The 22629-nt window shown below is 37.3% G+C and overlaps 1 protein-coding gene across 1 annotated transcript in view; it reads left to right on the forward strand.

Annotated features, from left to right (window-relative positions):
* The first annotated feature begins 3135 nt into the window (after positions 1–3135).
* Positions 3136–22629, forward strand: part of LOC146482904 (tetratricopeptide repeat protein 28-like) — a 234347-nt gene continuing 214853 nt past the window's right edge. The window contains exons 1-3 of the mRNA XM_085106548.1: positions 3136–3404; positions 3765–4010; positions 4590–6030. Of these exons, the coding sequence (XP_084962674.1) occupies positions 3164–3404; positions 3765–4010; positions 4590–6019 (1917 nt within the window). The 5' untranslated portion in view covers positions 3136–3163 and the 3' untranslated portion in view covers positions 6020–6030. The remainder of the gene's footprint in view (positions 3405–3764; positions 4011–4589; positions 6031–22629) is intronic.

Genomic DNA, 22629 nt, shown 5'->3' on the forward strand with positions numbered 1-22629 from the left:
CGGTGTCGTCATGAAGCAATATCAAGTTCGGAGTAATTGAAATAAAGTCAATGTCAGAAATTGTTCACTAAAATTGGCATAATATCTGAATATGTAATGTCACGCAAAAATTTTTGCTTGAATTTGCTATTTCTGACATTGACTTTATTTTTAGGTTTTATTTTTATTATTATTATTTTTTTTTTACTGCTACCTTTCTGAGAGCCTATCCACGTCAGCTTTTGTTTCGTTTTTGTTGAATTTCAGTCATCTCAGATATTTCGCCAAAGTTGTCAATTATCTTACGAAAAAGCTTTGAGAGATTCTATATTTCTTGAAATCACCGTTTTATCGTCCGGAAACTATTTTTGAATTTTTACTAGTAAAGGAAAGCGAAGTTGAATTTCAATTCCTGAATTTATTTGCTCGTCAATGTTTCTACAAAGAAGAATATTTTCATTGAGTTATTGGCCGGCTATCGGGGTGTAATATTTTGATGCCGCTTCTTACATTTAAATCAGCTCTTACCTTTCCTTTGTGTTAACTTTCCTCATCCTATGTTGGCAGCCACTAGTATTGGAGATAATGTCAGTAGACTGGATATTAATTGTTTGTTTTCAAATTTCTTATTTGTAGAGAGTTTCTACCAAGTTTCCTGACGAAACTCCTATAGTCATTTTGTAAGGGGTGAGTTAGTCGCTTGTGTTAGGTTTTAGCCGATTAGTTTGTAAGGGTTATTGACCAGGAGCAAGGAAATATTCAATACATGGGATAACAAAGATTAGTGAGGTGTCAAAAAATTCGTGTAAGGTGAGAACTCTCTCACTAATATTAAATTATTACTGACTATTATTTGGGAGTTTCTGAATTTCAGTTGGCTCACTTGAATGCTTCCCTTAACTGCATTCCAGTTAACTTGAAATTTTAAAAAGACTTCCTGGCGTTTTTCAACTCAACCTCATTTACTGACAGAGAAAAATGTTGACATTTGTCTGACGAACAAAAATTTAAAACTAAGCCATCATCGTGCCACGCTGTATACATAGCAACACGTAGTGGCAGTATGAAACAGCCACTTAGTTACTAAAAAGATTTGTCATGACTCCTTGCGATATTATTGAGACTTTTGTCGTTATTAGAGCAGTGTTTCCTTGTCCTCCTGTGGTCGAGGTTCAAAATGTCACGTCACAATCCATATTTCGTCACGTTATTGATTTTAAATAAAAGCTGTAAAATTCTTTCCTCCCAAATGCGTTCGGGTTTCCTTCAACAGGTGGCATTAAAGTGTTTTCAGGTTTAATTTCCAGTTAGTAGCTATTTTATTTATTCGAGGAGAATTTATTCCGAGTGTGAGAACATTGGATTTTCAAACCAGGCTACAAAATGGTTCAGTCAACATTGTGTCACGCTGTAGTGAACAAACTGATGCACAGGTTTCTCACGCGCACTAGTTATGTATATGTCGTGTGATAACTGAATTTGTTTACTGGGGTGTAAAGGGTACAAGGAGAGCGCCTTGTACATTCATGTGTAATCAAGATGTGATTGTGTGGTGCCTGGGGGAGGGGGTGAAGGGGGGAACTAAGGCTCAAAGTAAGTGTCGTGTACAAATACCTTATTATTATTCTAAATTCGAAAACCGTGCACCCAAACTGAAAGGGATGAAATGGAACCTCAAAAACAAAGCTACCACAACTGGCCATGGAAAACGAAGCAACCAATAATTGCAGAAAACGAAATTTGTCGAAAATTCGTAAGCGAAGCACCTCAAATTCTAGGAATCGAATCAAAAAAGAAACGCCCGAAACTCGAAAACAAAACTCTCGGTTATTTTTATTCCTTCATAAACATCATGCATTTGCGCTTTTTTAAAAACTAGATATTAAAATACTGAGTTTTTATCGGTACAGCGAAGCACTTAAATCCAGAATGTGCAGTTCAACAACTATTTCAACCTTTTTGTTGTTGTTGTTGTTGTTGTTGTTTGCTTGTTTCTGTCCGGTTGTCGTTGATTTTGTTCTTGTTATGTTTTTGTTTGTTTGTTTGTTTGTTTGTTTCTTGCACAGTCTGGTTTTATTTTGGCTAATTAACCTTATCGAAAAAATGTTCTTTTATGAAAATAAGCGATAACTTTGTATTGTTATCCCTCTTCCTTGTAAACACCACCCAGTTCCTTTGTGAATGAATGGCTGAAACGATGTTTCGTTATCATGATGTGATGCTGTCTCGACTTGATGATGAGAGCTTTGTGAATTACTTGTTCAGGGACACACCAAAAACTCGAAGACAAGCCAGCCCGAAATATAAGTCAACTCTCGACTAAAAATTTCTGCTCACTCGTGTTATTCTAATTATTCCGTAGAGTAGGCTGACAATTCTGTCAAATGTTTGAAATTTCATTTCTTTGGTCAACATTAGTAACATTTAAAGTTCCTGTTTCCATTCTCGGTGCCGCAATTAATATAAGTGCGTGAAAATTGATCGAGCGAAAACTGAATGACAGGCATGTGATTACATGTAATATACACCTCCCCTAGCCCTTTTTCGTTTGTCTTGGCCCTTTGCCGTCGTAATTGTTTGTCTGTAAATCACTTATTTCCAGAGTCATCATTTCTGTTTATTGAGCCTGATTGTTCTGATTTCAAGAAGCCCCGATTTAGAGAAGCAGTGAACGGTACAGCCTGACGGTAAGTCATTTGCATGTGCCATGTCAAAGACCAACTCACTCAATTCCTCAACTGACGTTAACTACTGAGATGTGAACCACCAACTCAGTTCCTAGTTTCTGATCGAGGCAGGCAAGTCCAGGGTCTTGCAAAACAAGTCATAACCAACAAGCCAGTTATTTTGAACTTTACTTGATTTACTTATTGTTTGCACCGCCATTGAACTTGAAGTTGCCACAGATGTGTTAAACGAATCGAAACAACAGAACACGGTTCTGTAATTATCCTTTCAACAAAACAGACAAAAGAAAAGTCGGTAGTTTTGCATCAAGCCGTATCACAGGGATTCCGTGTCTGGCCATGTCTGTCAGTGGAAATTTATGTGAGAAAGATATCTTACCTACAGTCAGAGAAATTAAGAACAAATGGGAGAGTTCTCAAACTTTCTCTTTTTCTAGGAACGTCCTTGGTGAAACAAAACCTCATTTGATAGGATCTCCGATCATCGTCAAAACAAAATGGCGGAGGGCGAGTCAGAAGATATAGTGAAGCTCATGCAAGAACTTAGCATTGCGAAAACAAAAGGCGATAGAGAGCGGGAGGGAAATGCCTATTATAAACTGGGTGGTGTTTATTACAGTCAGGGTAATTTTAAACAGGCCATAGAGTATCAAAAGCTACATCTTAGTATTGCTAAAGAATTAGGAAACAGGGATGGGGAGGGAAGAGCCTATGGCAATCTGGGCAATGCCTATCACAGTCTGGGTAATTTTAAACAAGCCGCAGAGAATCACGAGCTAGCTCTTAATATTGATAAAGAATTAGGGAACAGGGATGGGGAGGGAACAGCCTATGGCAATCTGGGCAGTGCTTATAACATGCTGGGTAATTTTAAACAAGCTGTAGAGTATCACGAACTTGATCTTAATATTGCTAAAGAATTACGGAACAGGGATGGGGAGTGTACAGCCTATTGCAATCTGGGAGTTGATTATCAAGGTTTGGGTAATTTTAAACAAGCCCTAGAGTATCACGAACTACATCTTAAAATTGCTAAAGAATTAGGGAACAGGTATTTGGAGGGAATAGCCTATTGCAATCTGGGAGTTGATTATCAAGGTCTGGGTAATTTTAAACAAGCCGTAGAGTACCACAAACTACATCTTAATATTGCTAAAGAATTAGGGACCAGGGATGGGGAGGGAACAGCCTATTGCAATCTTGGCAGTGCTTTTCAAAGTCTGGGTAATATTAAACAGGCCGCAGAGTATCGCGAACTACATCTTAATATTGCTAAAGAATTAGGGAACAAGAATGAGGAGGGTAGAGCGTATGGCAATCTGGGCAATGCTTATTACAGGCTGGGTAATTTTAAACAAGCCACAGAGTATCTCGAAAAGCGTCTTTATATTGCTAAAGTATTAGGGAACAGGCATGAGGAGGGATTAGCCTATAGCAGTTTGGGAGGTGCTTATGGCAATATAGGTAATTTTAAACAAGCCGCAAAGTATCACGAACTACATCTTAATATTGCTAAAGAATTAGGGAACAGGTATTTGGAGGGAGATGCCTATGGCAATCTAGGAGTTGATTATAAAGGTCTGGGTAATTTAAAACAAGCCTTTGAGTGTTGGAAACACAGTCTCAGTATCGCTAAAGAAATTGGGGCCAGAAACTCTGAGGGGTACGCTTTTAGAAACCTGGGTGCAGCTCTTTTACGCTTGGGTGATTTTGAGCAATCCATAGAGTACACGAAACAAAGTCTTGATATAGCAAAAGAATTGGGTGACAAGACTGCAGAGGGAGCTTCTTATGGCAGCTTGGGCGGAGTATTTTCCAGCCTAGGTTTATTTAAATTAGCAATAGAGTGTCACAAACAAGACCTTAGTATTGCTAAAGAGTTAGGGGACAAGGTTCAAGAGGCAGAATCATGCCATTCATTAGGTCATAATTATGAATGGGTGGGCTCTTTGAGTGAGGCACTTGATTATTATCGATCGAGCGTAAAAACCTTTGATGACATCAGAGCTCTTCTACAGTCAAAAGATATGTGGAAAATAAGCTTTCGTGATCGCCACCAGTGTGCGTACACTTCGTTATGGAGAACTCTTGTGAAGACGGGAGAGACTGACGAGGCTTTGTGTACTGCTGAGCAAGGACGAGCGCAGGCCTTGATCGATGTTTTGAAAGAAAAGTATGGAGTTGACTCATCACCGTCCGCTTCAGCTGAACCTAAGGAAACAATTACCTATATATTAAACAATTTAACTACAGAAATAGTTTTTGTTGCACTTGATGAAAATGCGATCAGTTTTTGGTTGCTGCGAAGAGGGAAAGAGATTCTCTTTAAGCAAAAAGAAATAGCACGTGATAGTTGCAAGTTGTTAATAGATGCTACTTTGAAAGACATTAGTGTAGGTGTTCGGGTCATTTGCGAGGATCGATCAATGGATGAAGTATGTGATGACCCTCCGTCCAACAGAGAAGCTGCTGAGGAAACAGACCAATCACCGACCTCCTCTGTCAATTCTTTGCGCCAGCTGTATGATGTTATTATTGGCCCCATTGCAGACTTGCTCGAAGGTGACCAGTTACTCCTTGTTCCAGATGGTCCATTTTTCCTGGTTCCTTACACTGCGCTTGGTGAATCAATCAGGATTCACATCGTTCCCTCGTTGACCGCTTTACGACTGATCGCAGATGGGCCCGAGGACTTCCACTGTAAGAGTGGGGCGTTGCTCGTGGGAGATCCATGTTTGGAAGAAGTTACCAACGTGTTTGGTAAGCCCGTTTGGAACCAGCTTCCATTTGCCAGAAAGGAAGTGGAGATGATTGGAAAACGTCTGAAGACCACACCTCTCACCGGACGAGATGCAACTAAAGGCGAAGTGATGAAAAGGTTCGAGTCGGTTGCTTTGGTGCACATTGCCGCGCACGGACGTGCTGAAACTGGAGAAATTCTTTTGACCCCTAACCCAGGTTGGACATCTCCTATTCCTAGAAAAGAACGCTACATTTTAACAATGTCAGATGTGCAAGCCGTTCGTCTGCGAGCAAGACTCGTTGTGCTTAGCTGCTGTCACAGTGGCCGTGGAGAAGTCAAAGCTGAGGGCGTGGTTGGTATCGCGCGGGCTTTCTTGTGTGCTGGTGCTCGCTCTGTTCTGGTGTCACTCTGGGCGATTGATGACGAGGCCACCATGGAGTTCATGAAACACTTCTACCAACACCTGGCAAATGGAAAAAGCGCGAGTGTGGCTCTTCACAAGGCTGTGAAATCTCTGCGCGAGTCAGAGCAGTTCCATGACTTGAAGCACTGGGCGCCATTTGTGCTGATTGGTGATGACGTGACGCTTGAATTTGGAGAAAGGAAATAAAAAAAAGAATGGTAAGTTTAGTTTGTGTTTCACTTTAAACAGGAGTAATTTTATGATAAACAACGACAGTTACCTGCAAAAAAAGCTCAATTCTTGCCAGTGGAATAGTTGTAAAATCTGTCTAAATATTATTTCAATAACCAAGCCTTCCGCTCTTCGTTAAAACGACGGGATAGTTTTGAGGAAGAATGCCATGAGAAGATGTTCGTTTTCGTTGTTCCTTTTATCATGAGAAAATGCCTTATTTTTCTTCCACTAGCCTTTTCCAGGCGTTCCTCACAATTTGATCGCCTGTTCTCGCACTAGTTATTGTTTCAACCGTTTGAGATAAGGAACGAATGTGTAAAGGTTGCCATTTCCCCTTAGATTTTTAACAATCGTACCTTTGAACGAATGTTTAAAAGTTGCCATTTCCCCTCAGATTTTTAACAATCGTATCTTTGAACTTTATGAACTTCATGACCTTAATGGGAGTCAAACCTTGCTTGACTTATGGTTCCGTTGAACGTTGTTTTCAATTGAGGCACCAGGAATCTCGTTGATTAGGGGAAATTATTGCATTGTTGCTTAAAATATGTCTTAGGCTTCGTGGGTAGTGTCTTCAAATAAGTTCGTTTATATCTCTTCCTCTTTATCTGGCAAACAAAAACAAATTAAGCGCTTCACCTGAGCTCCACGAACTTTTAAATTTAGAGCCTCAAGTAAAACTAATCCCAAATGATCATTTTTTTTTTGGCAGAACTGTCATCATTTTCAAGACAAGAGAGGACTACTGGGCGAATAACTTATACATTGATGACGTCCATTTGGTGTGATGCAAACTATCCAGAGAACTTGTATGTAGTGTGAAGATCTTAGATGCAATGGCCGGATACAAAAACCCAGTAAATCAGTAGCAAATGAAAGGTAAACAAAATGAGGTTACTGCATTAAGCCTTTGCTTAATTAATTTTGCGGTTCCTAATATATCTGGATCCGGAAACACATGTACAGGCTTGCTTTTGGTACGCATTTTCCAAAATGGCACTTCACTTAATGAAGTTTTCAAATGTAATTTTGCTTCTTTCGATGTAACGTTAAGAAAACTGCACACATGAATTTGACGTTACATTTAATTTTTTATAGCCTCATAACAAATAACATACCAACATTGTAAAGATATTTTGAGGTCATTTCATAAATTTTTTATGTCATTACTCGTTATCAGACAATATTGAGAACAAATTATTACTTAAATGATAATTCAGAACAAATGTGGCTACTTAAGCCAGATTTAACGGTTTATCTACCCATATTTAGAATCAAGAACTTTAATTTTTAAAGAATGACGTTTGTCAGAGCGTTTTCAGGTTCACCTGTAAATATGATTTTCTCCAAGTGGTAGAAATTGCGTGTTCTTTTCTTAAAATACGATTATCTTAGCCGCAAAATTGAGCTTGTCATTGTATCTAAGGACAGCTTTTAACATCCTCGTGCGTTTACAAAGTTACGAAGAGCGCAAAAGACCAAGAAATCGATTTTAACAGTCTAAGAGTGCGAGTTAACTCATAGAAACCTGATTGCAAGAGGGCAAAGACTAACTGAAAAACTACCGAAATATTTCTCAGTAGATTGTGTTTGAATAACAATAACAAGTGATGTAGTTAGCTATGACCTGCTAAATAGGCTCAGTAGAATGATGATGCAATTATTATCTTAGAACTGATCAGGGCTTGGTTGTTTGAAATCCCATTAATTTTGAGACAACAAGTTGAAAAATACGCTTGGTTTTTGTCAAAAAGATTTCATTGCTTTTTTGTTATTAACAAGATGCCATAATCGAGTGGTCCTCTTATATCATCGTGGAATTATTTTATCTTAAGTCAAACATAAGATAATGTTTTTATTACAGGCTTTTTTCCGTCCAGAGTGGACTTCAATTCTAAATTTGCGCAATGCTCCTTTAAACAACCTTGTGCAGATCCTTTCATGTATATATGTAAGTAACTAGGTATATAAGTAGGTATACAGCACTCTTCAATTTGGTGTCGAAGTAATTTCGCGTTTGCTTTGGTTTCGCTTTACTATGCTTTCTGATTCGTTATCAAAACTTGCGGCACTTTCTCAACCAATGGGAAGCAAAGCCAAAGCCAATCGTGGCTTGATATCACAGGTTTTCCCGCGCTTGGCCAAGGTTACAGGTTACATGTATTTGCTTCGAATTCTGATTGGTTCACCGGACTGTTTACGTCTGTTCTGATTGGTTAGAGTACTTACTTTGTGTTTGACACGTACTCAATTGAAAACTGCTCTATAAAGTCAGTAAGTAAGCTAGTTGTGTTTACATGATACTCGAACGACTTTCAAACCGGTGGATTCGTTTCCATAGTATCGTTCAATGTCACTGAGTAAAAACGATGTGATTTCAACCCAAAATTTTTACCGGATAAGGAATCTTAATTTTTGTACGAAAACCCATTCTGGGGTCATGTAAACGTGACATGACTGTTTGTTTCATATTTCCGATTAAGTTTGAAGATTTCGTTACAAAATGAAACTTACAGCTTCATCAAAACGGATTTTGTTAATACGATGTCAGCAAGTGTTCAAGTCGTAAGGGAATGAAAGTCTATCCAGTATCGTGTAAACCGCCCCATTAGAGAACAATAAGTGTAGCGAATATAATGAGTGAGACTGTTGTAAACATTAACATTAAAAAAGTGAAATCTGTAAAACGTGTTTGGTTTGAGAACAGTAGAATCCAAATATTTTATTTCATTTATTTTAAGCTGAGGGGGAACCGTCGCGGAGATTTTGCTGTATGTTGGCGAAAACAGCTCAAATATTTCACAAAGAACCTCATGAAATCGCTCTTAGAGCAGCGGGAGGAAAGTTTGAAATGATTTCTTCGCGTGATAATAGAATACAATCAGTTTTAAATTCACACGAGGAACTTCAAAAGATTGGTCAGTTTTTTTTTTAAGTTTCAATCCATTTCCATCTGAGCCATCTCCAGACAAAAATGATTGACCCTAGTTTTTGTTCCCTAGAAGGGTTATTTGTAAAAAAAAATTGAACCATTATTTTAATGGTCCCATCCGATACAAATATTTTTTTTCGCTATTCAAAGTGGCACTTATAAAAGGTGACACTGCCCCTTTAAAGACCTCCGAAGCCACCGTTAAGGTCCTTCTTGGACAGATTCATACCCAGTCACCATTTCTATGTGTGTGGGTCGAGAGAAGAGTGGCCTTGATTCACTCTCGTATCCAATGTTCGCGCGCCATAAAGATAAAAATAGCGACTGTTTACGAGCATTATCCTTAGGTGGGTCACGAATAGACCAGCTTACAACTGAGCAAACAAAAGAAATCAAAAGCCTTTCAGTTTTACGTGCATAGGGAAGACTGGAACAGCGACTATCTTTCGACGTACCATCTTCGACATGCTAGATAAACAGCTGAAAGACCGTTATGAGAATTAAACACTTATTGGCTAAAAAAACTGAACGACAAATTAACAACAAATGCTCACCTAAATTGGCTGGTAAACGTATCAACTTGAAATTTTGCATGACTCTCGGAAACTTCCGGTATAGATTTCGGCCGTTTTGTTCTCATGTTAAATTTCCAAAACCACCGATTTAATTATCGATCTCGGATTGACTTCTAAATATCCCCCCACCACGTCACTCTGAAGATATATAAACCCATCTCCCTTACCCAGAGTCGAGTTCAACGGTAAATTAATCAGTTGTGTTAAGGAGCTAGCTCCGCCGCCAAAACTTTATTTCGCGCGCCTACAATACCGCCAGCTACGCAGGCTACTGTAAAAAAAAAAAACAATAAATACTAAACTTGCAACAGCAAGAAGGTGGCCGCGGCCGCTTAATAGAGGTGGCCGTTGAATAGAAGTATCGAATACAGCATTTTACTGACAAATAATTTGGGACTTTGGAAAGTGGCCACTTAATGGAGGGTGGCCGCTTAATAGAGGTCGGACTGTATAAAAAAGTTTAATATCAAACAATTTGTCCCACACCCCTGGGAGCATGATTTTCAACGCCGCGTTTACTGCCGGTGTGTCTCGTAGAAGGTGGTTTAATTAGTCTCCCTGTTCCAAGATGCAAGTCTCCGGCTTTTTTAGGTGATCGATATTACTACATCTTTTCCAATTGAGGGTGTAGCACGATACGAAACTTTTGCCTGAGGCAGGGGACCACACGACGCAAAATAAACTGTTCTGAATACGTTCCGTTGCCGGATCTCTTGCAGAGAAATGCACATGCCAGACGTCTCTTTACGTGTAAATAAACCGAACTGATTGAAGGGCTGACACTAAGGCAAAGGGCTTATTTATTAGGGGCCAATATTTCAACTAGTACAACTAGTCTTCTTCAGGGCCAGAGTTACAATGAGTTACATTTAAACGTAAACATAAACAGTTAAAGGTTAACACGATACGTTGTATGAGCCTCTCTATGGGTACCCACAGTCTTCGTTTTCTTCACGATTTTTTAGCCTGCGTAGCTGGCGGTTTTGGTGGGCGGTAAAGCCGGGCCAAAACGAGTGGTGCAGCTGCGGGTAAAATGTGGAGAAAACCGTGACAGTCGCGGCGAAGTCGCGTCAACGAGCGGCTTTGCCGCAATTTTCTCGTTGCCCTCGCCCCATTTCTCCGCGGCTTCGCCACTCGTTTTGGCCCTCGTGCCCGGCTCGCCGGTGAGCCCACCCATAAAAACCGCCAACTACGCAGGCTACGATTTTTTCGCAAACCTTCGTTTTTTTAGGAAGATCTTCGTTTTTTCGGATTGAAATGGTTTAAATGTTATTTCAGTGTTATTCACAGTTGATAAATATTTCACTACAATAGCAAATTGCATAATTCACTGAAACAATAAAGGATTGTTGGATTCTTTGGCGACGTTTTAACCCCATTTTAACATGCTAGAAGCTGATGAGATTCCAAGAAATCGAAACTGCAGTCTTGCATGAGAAACAACATTAGACAATCGCCAAAAGAAATTTTACTAGCATCCTAGAGACTCACAAGAGAGTTGTCTATCTTAGCTTCGAATATCTGCTGCGGATGCGAGCTAAGCCACAAAATAATGGAGGTACGTTTCAGCTCTAAGAACACAATAGCTGTTTTTCAGATAAGAAGCAACTCAGAGAGCTAAAAGACAGCGCAACAAGCTATAGATCGTTTTCGCGTGACGTCAGGCATTGGCCCGCCGCCATATTGGTGTACCACTTTTGATTGCGCAATACGGCATTGGTAGGTCACAACTGCAATTGTCATTCCCACTGGTAAGAATGGATTGAAACAAAAGCGAATCAAGCTCCGAGGATAATTCGAAGGTTGCCTATTTCTTTCCGATTTCTGAAAATGCAAAGAAGCTGGATTTGCCGATCAGAGATCGATATTTCCAGAAAATATCCACAATCGGAATCGATCCAGTGTTGATCAAAGGGAAGCACTTTCAGCCTGACTGTTTACCTCCGGTCGAATCCACAGATATCTTGTGTTATCTCGTTTTGGAGACAAGCTTCTACACTCATTATTTGACATCTGCTGCTACTTTTTTTTTAATCCACAGTGTATTCTTTTGCGAATTCAGCGATTGTTTGATCTTTTCCATGCGATTTATAGTTTTTGAGTTTTGACGTTGCGCGCAGTGTACCAAGCTGTTGCATTCATTTGCCTGTATCTCTCTTATTATTTGTGCTATGTTGCTACTTTCTTTTAATGGATAGTGTATTCTTATCCGAATTCAACGAAAGTTTAAGCTTTTTCATACGTGTGTACTTTAACGAAAATTGACTTACGCGTTCACAAGCTTTTGCATTTATTTGCCTCTCTCTCTCACATTATTTGACCTATGCGGCTACTTTTTTTAATTCACATTGTATTGTTTGCCAAATTCAGCAATACTTTAATCTTATTCATACAATTTATAGTTTTTGAGTTTTGACGTTGCGCACACAAGAAATTGAATTTTTCCGGCGTGTAATTTAACAAAAATTCAGTTACGCCTTCACAAGCTGTTGCATTCATTTGACTGTATCTCTCTTATTATTTGTCCTATGCTGCTCCTTTTTTTTTTTTTTATCTAAAGCGTATTGTTTTTCAAATTCAGCAATAGTTTAATCTTCTCCATACGAATTATAGTTTTTGAGTTTTTTACGTTGCGTGCACAAGTAATTGAAATTTTCCGACGTGCAATATACCGTGTAGCATGAAAATTTTGCAGGTTCTAATTTTTTCGGATTTTGCAGATTGACCTCGATCCGCAAAAATTAGTTCCCGCAGAAAAAAACACCCGCAAAATAAAACGCCGCAAAAATTAACTCCCTTCAGTCAAACTTAAAAATCCTCTTCAGTACACTTCTGCCACTGGAGCGATATACATTGGACTTGAACAAGAACATTAACATTATTTTCCATTGGATACAGCAACTAGAGCTGTCAAGAGTAAAGCAATTCAGTACATTAGATTGGCTCGAATGGGTCATCTGAAGGAACGCACAGACTTGAATCGTGCATCAGACCAACCATGTTCCGATTGATGCTTCTGCAACGGCCTGCACAGAAGTGCAGAAGTTCAACTGAACAAGAGTGTTATTATTATTGACTGAGTCTGTCTCATTGCGTTACAATAGGGCATGGTTTTGCATTTTAGCATGCCGCTCCCAGTTAGGTCTCAAAGCACATCTTTCACTCGAAAGCCCCTCTGTATGCATAGCAAAGTTTCAGCTACGGTAATTCAAACATTCATTCTGCTTTCTTATAAAATAATATACGGCAATAGCGTCGTGGCAAACCATATTAACGAAACAGTGTTTAGCTGTGCATGGTAGGGGTAGGCTTTTTGTTGTTCCGTTCTTTTGCGCAGTAAGGTATTTCAGTGATATGTCTCTAATATGTAACTAATAGTGAACTGGGACTCAATTGACCGTACAATAAAAGTTGAAAATATTCAGGTTTCTTCCACTTAAATGTTCTGCTGCTTGAACCAGAGCATCGCAAAAATTAGTTCCCAGCAGAAATTTAAGTCATCTCGAACCGCAAAAATTTGTTCCTGCAAACCACAAAAAATCGCCAATCCGCAAAATAAAACTCCCGCAAAATTTCCTTGCTACAGGGTAACGCAAATTGCGCTACGCGTTCACAAGCTGTTGCATTCATTTGCCTGTATCTCTCTTATTATTTGTGCTATGGTGCTACCTAACTTTTAATGGATAGTGTATTCTAATGCAAATTCAACAAAAGTTTAAGCTTTTTTACACAATTTATGGTTTTTGAGTTTTGACGTTTCGCGCACAAGTCATTGAATATTTCCGGTGTGTAATTTAACGAAAATTGACTTACGCGTTCACAAGCGGTTGCATTCATTTGCCTCTATCTCTCTCATTATTTGTGTTATCGTGCTATTTGTTTTCTAATGGATAGTGTATTTTAATCCAAATTCAACAAAAGCTTAAGCTTTTTCATACAATATATAGTTTTTGAGTTTTATCTTAGCGTGCACAAGCAATTGAATTTTTCCGGCGTGTAATTTAACAAAAATTGATTTACGCGTTCGCAAGCTTTTGCATTCATTTGCCTCTATCTCTTACACTGTTTGACCTATGCGGCTATTTTTTTTATTCACATTGTATTGTTTTCCAAATTCAGCAATACTTTAATCTTATCCATACAATTTATAAATTTTGAGTTTTGACGTTGCGCGCACAAAAAATAGAAATTTTTTGGCGTGTAATTTAACGCAAACTGCGCTACGCGTTTACAAGCTGTTGCATTCATTTGCCTTTATCTCTCTTTTTATTTGTGCTATGCTGCTAATTTTCGTTTAATGGATACTGTAATCTAATCCAAATTCAAAGAAAGTTTAAGCTTCTTCATACAAATTATAGGTTTTGAGTTTTGACTTAGCGCGCACAAGTTATTGAATTTTTCCGGCGTGTATTTTAACGAAAATTCAGTTACGATTTCACAAGCGGTTGCATTCATTTGCCTCTATCTCTCTCATTATTTGACATATGCGGCTACTTTTTTTTAATCCACATTGTATTGTTTTCCAAATTCAGCAATAGTTTAGTCTTATCCATACAATTGATAGTCTTTTAGTTTTGACGTTGCGTGCACAAGTAATTGAAATTTTCCGACATGTAATTTAACGAAAATTCGGTTTCGCGGTCACAAGCTGCTGCATTCATTTGCCTGTATCTCCCTTATTATTTGTTCTATGCTGCTCCTTTTTTTGAATCCACAGCGTATTGTTTTCTAAATTCAGCAATAATTTAATCTTATCCATACAATTTATAGTTTTTGAGTTTTAACGTTGCGTGCACAAGTAATTGAATTTTTCCGGCGTGTGATTTAACGAAAATTTAGTTGCGCGTTCACAAGCTGTTGCATTCATTTGCCTCTATCTCTCTTAATATTTGTTCTATGGTGCTACCTAACTTTTAATGGATAGTGTATTTTAATGCAAATTCAACAAAAGTTTAAGCTTTTTTACACAATTTATGGTTTTTGAGTTTTGACGTTTCGCGCACAAGTCTTTGAATATTTCCGGTGTGTAATTTAACGAAAATTTGGTTACGCGTTCGCAAGCGGTTGCATTGATTTGCCTGTATCTCTCTCATTATTTGTGCTATGGTGCAACTTTTTTTTTTTAATTCACAGTGTATTTTCTTTCAAATTCAGCAATAGTTTAATCTTATCCATACAATTGATAGTCTGTTAGTTTTGACGTTGCGTGCACAAGTAATTGAAATTTTCCGACGTATAATTTTACGAGAATTCAGTTACGCGTTCACAAGCTGTTGCATTCATTTGCCTGTATCTCTCTTATTATTTGTTCTTTGCTGCTCCTTTTTTTAATCCACAGCGTATTGTTTTCCAAATTCAGCAATAGTTTAATCTTATCCATACAATTTATAGTTTTTGAGTTTTAACGTTGCGCGCACAAGTAATTGAATTTTTCCGGCGTGTAATTTAACGAAAATTCAGTTACGCGTTTACAAGCTGTTGCATTCATTTGCCTGTATCTCTCTTAATATTTTTGCTATGGTGTTACTTAACTCTTAATGGATAGTGTATTCTAATGTAAATTCAACGAAAGTTTAAGCTTTTTTATACAATTTATAGTTTTTGAGTTTTGACGTTTCGCGCACAAGTCATTGAATATTTCCGGTGTGTAATTTAACGAAAATTGACTTACGCGTTCACAAGCGGTTGCATTCATTTGCCTCTATCTCTCTCATTATTTGTGCTGTCGTGCTATTTGTTTCCTAATGGATAGTGTATTCTAATCCAAATTCAACGAAAGTTTAAGCTTTTTTATACATTATATAGTTTTTTAATTTTATCTTAGCGCGCACAAGGAATTGAATTTTTCCGATGTGTAATTTAACAAAAATTGATTTACGCGTTCACAAGCTTTTGCATTCATTTGCCTCTATCTCTGACACTATTTGACCTATGCGACTACTTTTTTTTATTCACATCGTATTGTTTTCCAAATTCAGCAATACTTTAATCTTATCCATACAATTTATAAATTTTGAGTTTTGACGTTGCGCGCACAAGTAATTGAAATTTTTTGGCGTGCAATTTAACGCAAACTGCGCTACGCGTTCACAAGGTGTTGCATTCATTTGCCTGTATCTCTCTTATTATTTGTTCTTTGTTGCTCCTTTTTTGAATCCACAGCGTGTTGTTTTCCAAATTCAGCAATAGTTTAATCTTATCCATACGATTTATAGTTTTTGAGTTTTGACGTTGCGAGCACAAGTAATTGAAATTTTCCCGACGTGTAATTTAACATAAATTCAGTTACGTTTTTACAAGCTGTTGCATTCATTTGCCTGTATCTCTCTTATTATTTGTGCTATAATGCTACTTAATTTTTAATGAATAGTGTATTTTAATGCAAATTCAACGAAAGTTTAAGCTTTTTCATACAAATTATAATTTTTGAGTTTTGACGTTGCGCGCACATGTAATTGAATTTTTCCGGCGTGTGATTTAACGAAAATTTAGTTACGCGTTCACAAGCTGTTGCATTCATTTGCCTCTATCTCTCTTAATATTTTGTGCTATGGTGCTACCTAACTTTTAATGGATAGTGTATTCTAATGCAAATTCAACAAAAGTTTAAGCTTTTTTACACAATTTATGGTTTTTGAGTTTTGACGTTTCGCGCACAAGTCATTGAATATTTCCGGTGTGTAATTTAACGAAACTTGACTCACGCGTCCACAAGCTCTTATCTCGTTTTGGAGACAACCTTCTACACTTATTATTTGACATCTGCTGCTACTTTTTTTTTTAATCCACAGTTTATTCTTTTGCGAATTCAGCAATTGTTTGATCTTTTCCATGCGATTTATAGTTTTTGAGTTTTGACGTTGCACGCAGTGTACAAAGCTGTTGCATTCATTTGCCTCTCTCTCTCTCTTATTATTTGTGCTATGGTGCTACTTTCTTTTAATGGATAATGTATTCTAATCCGAATTCAACGAAAGTTTAAGCTTTTTCATACGTGTGTACTTTAACGAAAATTGACTTGCGCGTTCACAAGCTTTTGCATTTATTTGCCTCTATCTCTCACATTATTTGACCTATGCGGCTACTTTTTTTAATTTACATTGTATTGTTTGCTAAATTCAGCGATACTTTAATCTTATTCATACAATTTATAGTTTTTGAGTTTTGACGTTGCGCACACAAGTAATTGAAATTTTCCCGACGTGTAATTTAACAAAAATTCAGTTACGCGTTCACAAGCTGTTGCATTCATTTGACTGTATCTCTCTTATTATTTGTCCTATGCTGCTCCTTTTTTTTTTTAATCTAAAGCGTATTGTTTTCCAAATTCAGCAATAGTTTAATCTTCTCCATACGAATTATAGCTTTTTGAGTTTTTAACGTTGCGCGCACAAGTAATTGAAATTTTCCGACGTGTAATATACCGTGTAGCATGAAAATTTTGCGGGTTCTAATTTTTGCGGATTTTGCAGATTGACCTCGATCCGCCAAAATTAGTTCCCGCAGAAAAAAACACCCGCAAAATAAAACGCCGCAAAAATTAACTCCCTTCAGTCAAACTTAAAAATCCTCTTTAGTACACTTCTACCACTGGAGCGATATACATTGGACTTAAACAAGAACATTAACATGATTTTCCATTAGATAAAGCAACTAGAGCTGTCAAGAGTAAAGCAATTCAGTACATTAGATTGGCTCGAATGGGTCATCTGAAGGAACGCACAGACTTGAATCGTGCATCAGACCAACCATGTTCTATTGACGCTTCTGCAACGGCCTGCACAGAAATGCAGAAGTTCAACTGAACAAGAGTGTTATTATTATTGACTGAGTCTGTCTCATTGCGTAACAATATTGCATGGTTTTGCATTTTAGCATGCCGCTCCAAGTTAGGTCTCAAAGCACATCTTTCACTCGAAAGCCCCTCTGTATGCATAGAAAAGTTTCAGCTACGGTAATTCAAACATTCATTCTGCTTTCTTATAAAATAATATACGGCAATAGCGTCGTGGCAAACCATATTAACGAAACAGTGTTTGGCTGTGCATGGTAGGGGTAGGCTTTTTGTTGTTCCGTTCCTTTGCGCAGTAAGGTATTTCAGTGATATGTCTCTAATATGTAACTAATAGTGAACTGGGACTCAATTGACCGTACAATAAAAGTTGAAAATATTCAGGTTTCTTCCACTTAAATGTTCTGCTGCTTGAACCAGAGCATCGCATAAATTAGTTCCCAGCAGAAATTTAAGTCATCTCGAACCGCAAAAATTTGTTCCTGCAAACCACAAAAAATCGCCAATCCGCAAAATAAAACTCCCGCAAAATTTTCGTGCTACAGGGTAACGCAAATTGCGCTACGCGTTCACAAGCTGTTGCATTCATTTGCCTGTATCTCTCTTACTATTTGTGAAATGGTGCTACTTTTTTTAATGGCTAGTGTATTCTAATCCAAATTCAACGAAGGTTTAAGCTTCTTCATACAATTTATAGGTTTTGAGTTTTGACTTAGCGCGCACAATTTATTGAAATTTTCCGGCGTGTAATTTAGCGCAAATTGCGCTACGCGTTTACAAGCGGCTGCATTCATTTGCCTCTTTCTCTCCTATTATTTGTGCCATGGTGGTATTTTTCTTTTAATAAATAGTGTATTCTAATCCGAATTCAAGGAAAGTTTAAGCTTCTTCATACGATTTATAGTTTTTGAGTTTTGACTTGGCGCGCACAAGTCATTGAATATTTCTGGTGTGTAATTTAACGAAAATTAGGTTACGCGTTCACAAGCGGTTGCATTCATTTGCGTCTATCTCTCTCATTATTTGTGCTATGGTGCTACATTTTTTGGATCTCTCCCTTGTGAGGCACGATTTAAAAGGGGACTGTACAAAACCCTTCCCACAAACCCACTAAGTAATACAAGACTAAGTAATACAACAAATTTAATTAATTTAGTATACATAAACGCTTAGTAAACACAATAAACGGTAACGTAAAAAAAAAACTTTCTTAACCTAATTAATTATCTTAAACTAAATTACTTATTTCAGTTCAGTTCAGTCCTTCCTTGTTCTTGAGGTCTTCTCCAGGCACAAACAAATTGCTACTTCAACCACTCGCATAAACAAACCGCACCAACAACCGTTCACACAAACCTCTGCTTCTTCTCTTCTGGCGCCTTTTCTCTTCTTTGTTCCCGTCTTGTTTGACTCCGCCGCACTCAGTTTTAATTTCTATGCACACGCCTTGAAATCTTGTTCACTCGCCGCCGCTGACAAAAGGGTTTATGTCAAGGAAAACACGGCCGGCTCCTGCCAATGGCTCTTGACAGTGACTTGAACAATTTCGCCTTCGACCTTGCAATACAAACTTTTTTTGCTTCTCCTTACTTCTTCTTACTTCTCTGTCCTTTTTCTCCTTCCAAGAATAACAACCAACTGCACAACAACAACCTTGACCTCTATTTAAACACTGTACACAATTACGACATTACAAAGAAGATTCCAGAAAACGCTAACTACAAGGTATACAATAAATGCTGATTACACAATAAGATACAAAATATACGGTAACGGGAATAGTAATAGTTAGTTAGATTACATTGAAATTTACAATACTACACGCCATTTTTAAAAACAATAACTACTAATATACTAGTGACATTTTTTGACTGATAAAAATACGACGAATTAAGACTACAAATAATTAACAATAAACCTAACGAATTTAGATAATGAAAAAGAAACGACTAAATTTCTACATGCAAACACGAAACGTGAAAATGCAAACATGAAATGAAAACAACAAAAACATGAATAATATGAATTTTGTGACAAATTCACAGTGTATTTTTTTCAAACTCAGCAATAGTTTTATCTTATCCATAAAATTGCGTAGTTAGTTTTGACGTTGCTTGCACAAGTAATTGAAATTTTCCGACGTATAATTTAACGAGAATTCAGTTACGCGTTCACAAGCTGTTGCATTCATTTGGCTGTATCTCTCTTATTATTTGTTCTTTGCTGCTTTTGTTTTTAATCCACAGCGTATTGTTTTCCAAATTCAGCAATAGTTTAATCTTATCCATACAATTTATAGTTTTTGAGTTTTAACGTTGCGCGCACAAGTAATTGAATTTTTCCGGCGTGTAATTTAACGAAAATTCAGTTACGCGTTCACAAGCTGTTGCATTCATTTGCCTGTATCTCTCTTAATATTTTTGCTATGGTGTTATTTAACTTTTAATGGATAGTGTATTCTAATGCAAATTCAACAAAAGTTTAAGCTTTTTTACACAATTTATGGTTTTTGAGTTTTGACGTTTCGCGCAGAACTCATTGAATATTTCCGATGTGTAATTTAACGAAAATTGACTTACGCGTCCACAAGCGGTTGCATTCATTTGCCTGTATCTCTCTTATTATTTGTTCTATGCTGGTCCTTTTTTTTAATCCACAGCGTATTGTTTTCCAAATTCAGCAATAGTTTAATCTTATCCACACAATTTATAGTTTTTGAGTTTTAACGTTGCGCGCACAAGTAATTGAATTTTTCCGGCGTGTGATTTAACGAAAATTTAGTTACGCGTTCACAAGCTGTTGCATTCATTTGCCTGTATCTCTCTTAATATTTGTGCTATGGTGCTACCTAACTTTTAATGGATAGTGTATTCTAATGCAAATTCAACAAAAGTTTAAGCTTTTTTTACACAATTTATGGTTTTTGAGTTTTGACGTTTCGCGCACAAGTCTTTGAATATTTCCGGGGTGTAATTTAACGAAAATTGGGTTACGCGTTCACAAGCGGTTGCATTCATTTACGTCTATCTCTCTCATTATTTGTGCTATGGTGCAACTTTTTTTTTTAATTCACAGTGTATTTTCTTTCAAATTCAGCAATAGTTTAATGTTATCCATACAATTGATAGTCTGTTAGTTTTGACGTTGCGTGCACAAGTAATTGAAATTTTCCGACGTATAATTTTACGAGAATTCAGTTACGCGTTCACAAGCTGTTGCATTCATTTGCCTGTATCACTCTTATTATTTGTTCTTTGCTGCTCCTTTTTTGAATCCACAGCGTATTGTTTTCCAAATTCAGCAATAGTTTAATCTTATCCATACGATTTATAGTTTTTGAGTTTTGACGTTGCGCGCACAAGTAATTCAAATTTTCCCGACGTGTAATTTAACATAAGTTCAGTTACGTGTTCACAAGCTGTTGCATTCATTTGCCTGTATCTCTCTTATTATTTGTGCTATAATGCTACTTAACTTTTAATGAATAGTGTATTTTAATGCAAATTCAACGAAAGTTTAAGCTTTTTCATACAAATTATAGTTTTTGAGTTTTGACGTTGCGCGCACACTCATTGAAATTTTCCGACGTGTAATTTAACGCAAATTGCGCTACGCGTTCACAAGCTGTTGCATTCATTTGCCTGTATCTCTCTTAATATTTGTGATATAGTGCTACTTTTTAATGAATAGTGTATTCTAATGCAAATCCAACGAAAGTTTAAGCTTTTTTATACGATTTATAGTTTTTGAGTTTTGACTTAGCACGCACAAGTTATTGAATATTTCCAGTGCGTAATTTAACGAAAATATGGTTACGCGTTCCCAAGCGGCTGCATTCATTTGCCTCTATCTCTCTCATTATTTGTCCTATGCTGTTCATTTTTCTTATAATGGACAGTGCATTTCTTTTCAAATTTAGCGAAAGTTTAATTTTCTACACACAATTTATAAATTTTGAGTTTTAACTTAGCTCGCACAAGCAATTGAATTTATTCGGTGTGTAATTTAACGAAAATTGACTTACGCGTTCACAAGCTTTTGCAATTCAGCAATAGTTTAATCTTATCCATACAATATATATTTTTTGAGTTTTGACGTTGCTTGCACAAGTCATTGAATATTTTCGGTGTGTAATTTAACGAGAATTAGGTTACGCGTAGTCACAAGCGAAACTTTCTTGTGTCCCAAATGTAATGTTGGAACCCAGTCAATATTAATTAAATTTATCCCAGCTTTAAGCCGCTCTTTCTGAAACGAAGTGCTTTTTGCAAACACGATCGTGCTCTAAGATCTCTTCGGTGAGGTCGTCATGACTTATCGCTGAAATCGAGCGAGATTTTCTCTCTTCTGACAATTCTTGGGCTTTTTAACCTTGATTTGTAACGATAGAAGTCACCCTTGCAAAGTATATCCTTTTCTCTCGTCCACTTTTCCTGCCAAAGCCAACAATCAGTCGCAAGCGCCGCTACTAGTTTGTTTACAATTTTGGTACACCAATATAGCGGCGTAGCAACGGTAGTCAAGGATTTGGTCACGTGAGTGAAAACGATCTATAGCTCTCGAAAGCAAGAGAAAACAATGATAAGCTTTGTAAAGACGAGGATCTTTTAGACCCATCATATCCGTGCAATCTTCACGCAGCGAGATACAATAGCAGAAGCATTAATTCACGAGTTAAGAAATCCACGGATCCTCTATCTTTAAAGATAACATTTATTTAGCGCTACCTAAAATCTTGAAGTCAATCCAAGCCGATAAGCCTTAACAAATGCCACAGAGCTAGCATACACAATGGCATATCAACACATAACCCTTACGGCTCTTAGTGATCGGTATGAAACCCTCCATTTAGTATATTTGAGAATTATCCCTCACGATCAAGACAAACACCATTAAGAGCGGTCGCGTCACATTTTGATCTAAAGGGAAGATTCTCTTATGCAAAAGGAAAATCGCTTAGAGAATTGCTTGTAAAACCAAAACTGAAAAGGCTTTTATCAACACAACGGACACACAGTGGGAGTCGCGCAGGTCTGTGAACCCCACTGATTTTGACACACAGAAATGTGGTCAAATGCCAAAATTCATAAATAACAGATATTTTCTGTAGTGTTTACGAGTTTTGACAGTTTTATATCAGTTTTTATATTTTAATTGCATCATATAATATACATCTAGTAATAGGACCTCTATGTAAACCAGTCTTGTGATGGAGCATCCTATTAAAAGATTGTTATTATTATTATATCTGAGTGTTCAATTTGATCACGCAAATTTTGGTCAA

The sequence above is a fragment of the Pavona decussata genome, unplaced genomic scaffold (genome assembly GCF_977016875.1).
Source record: "Pavona decussata unplaced genomic scaffold, jaPavDecu1.1 SCAFFOLD_41, whole genome shotgun sequence".
Lineage (NCBI taxonomy): Eukaryota > Metazoa > Cnidaria > Anthozoa > Scleractinia > Agariciidae > Pavona > Pavona decussata.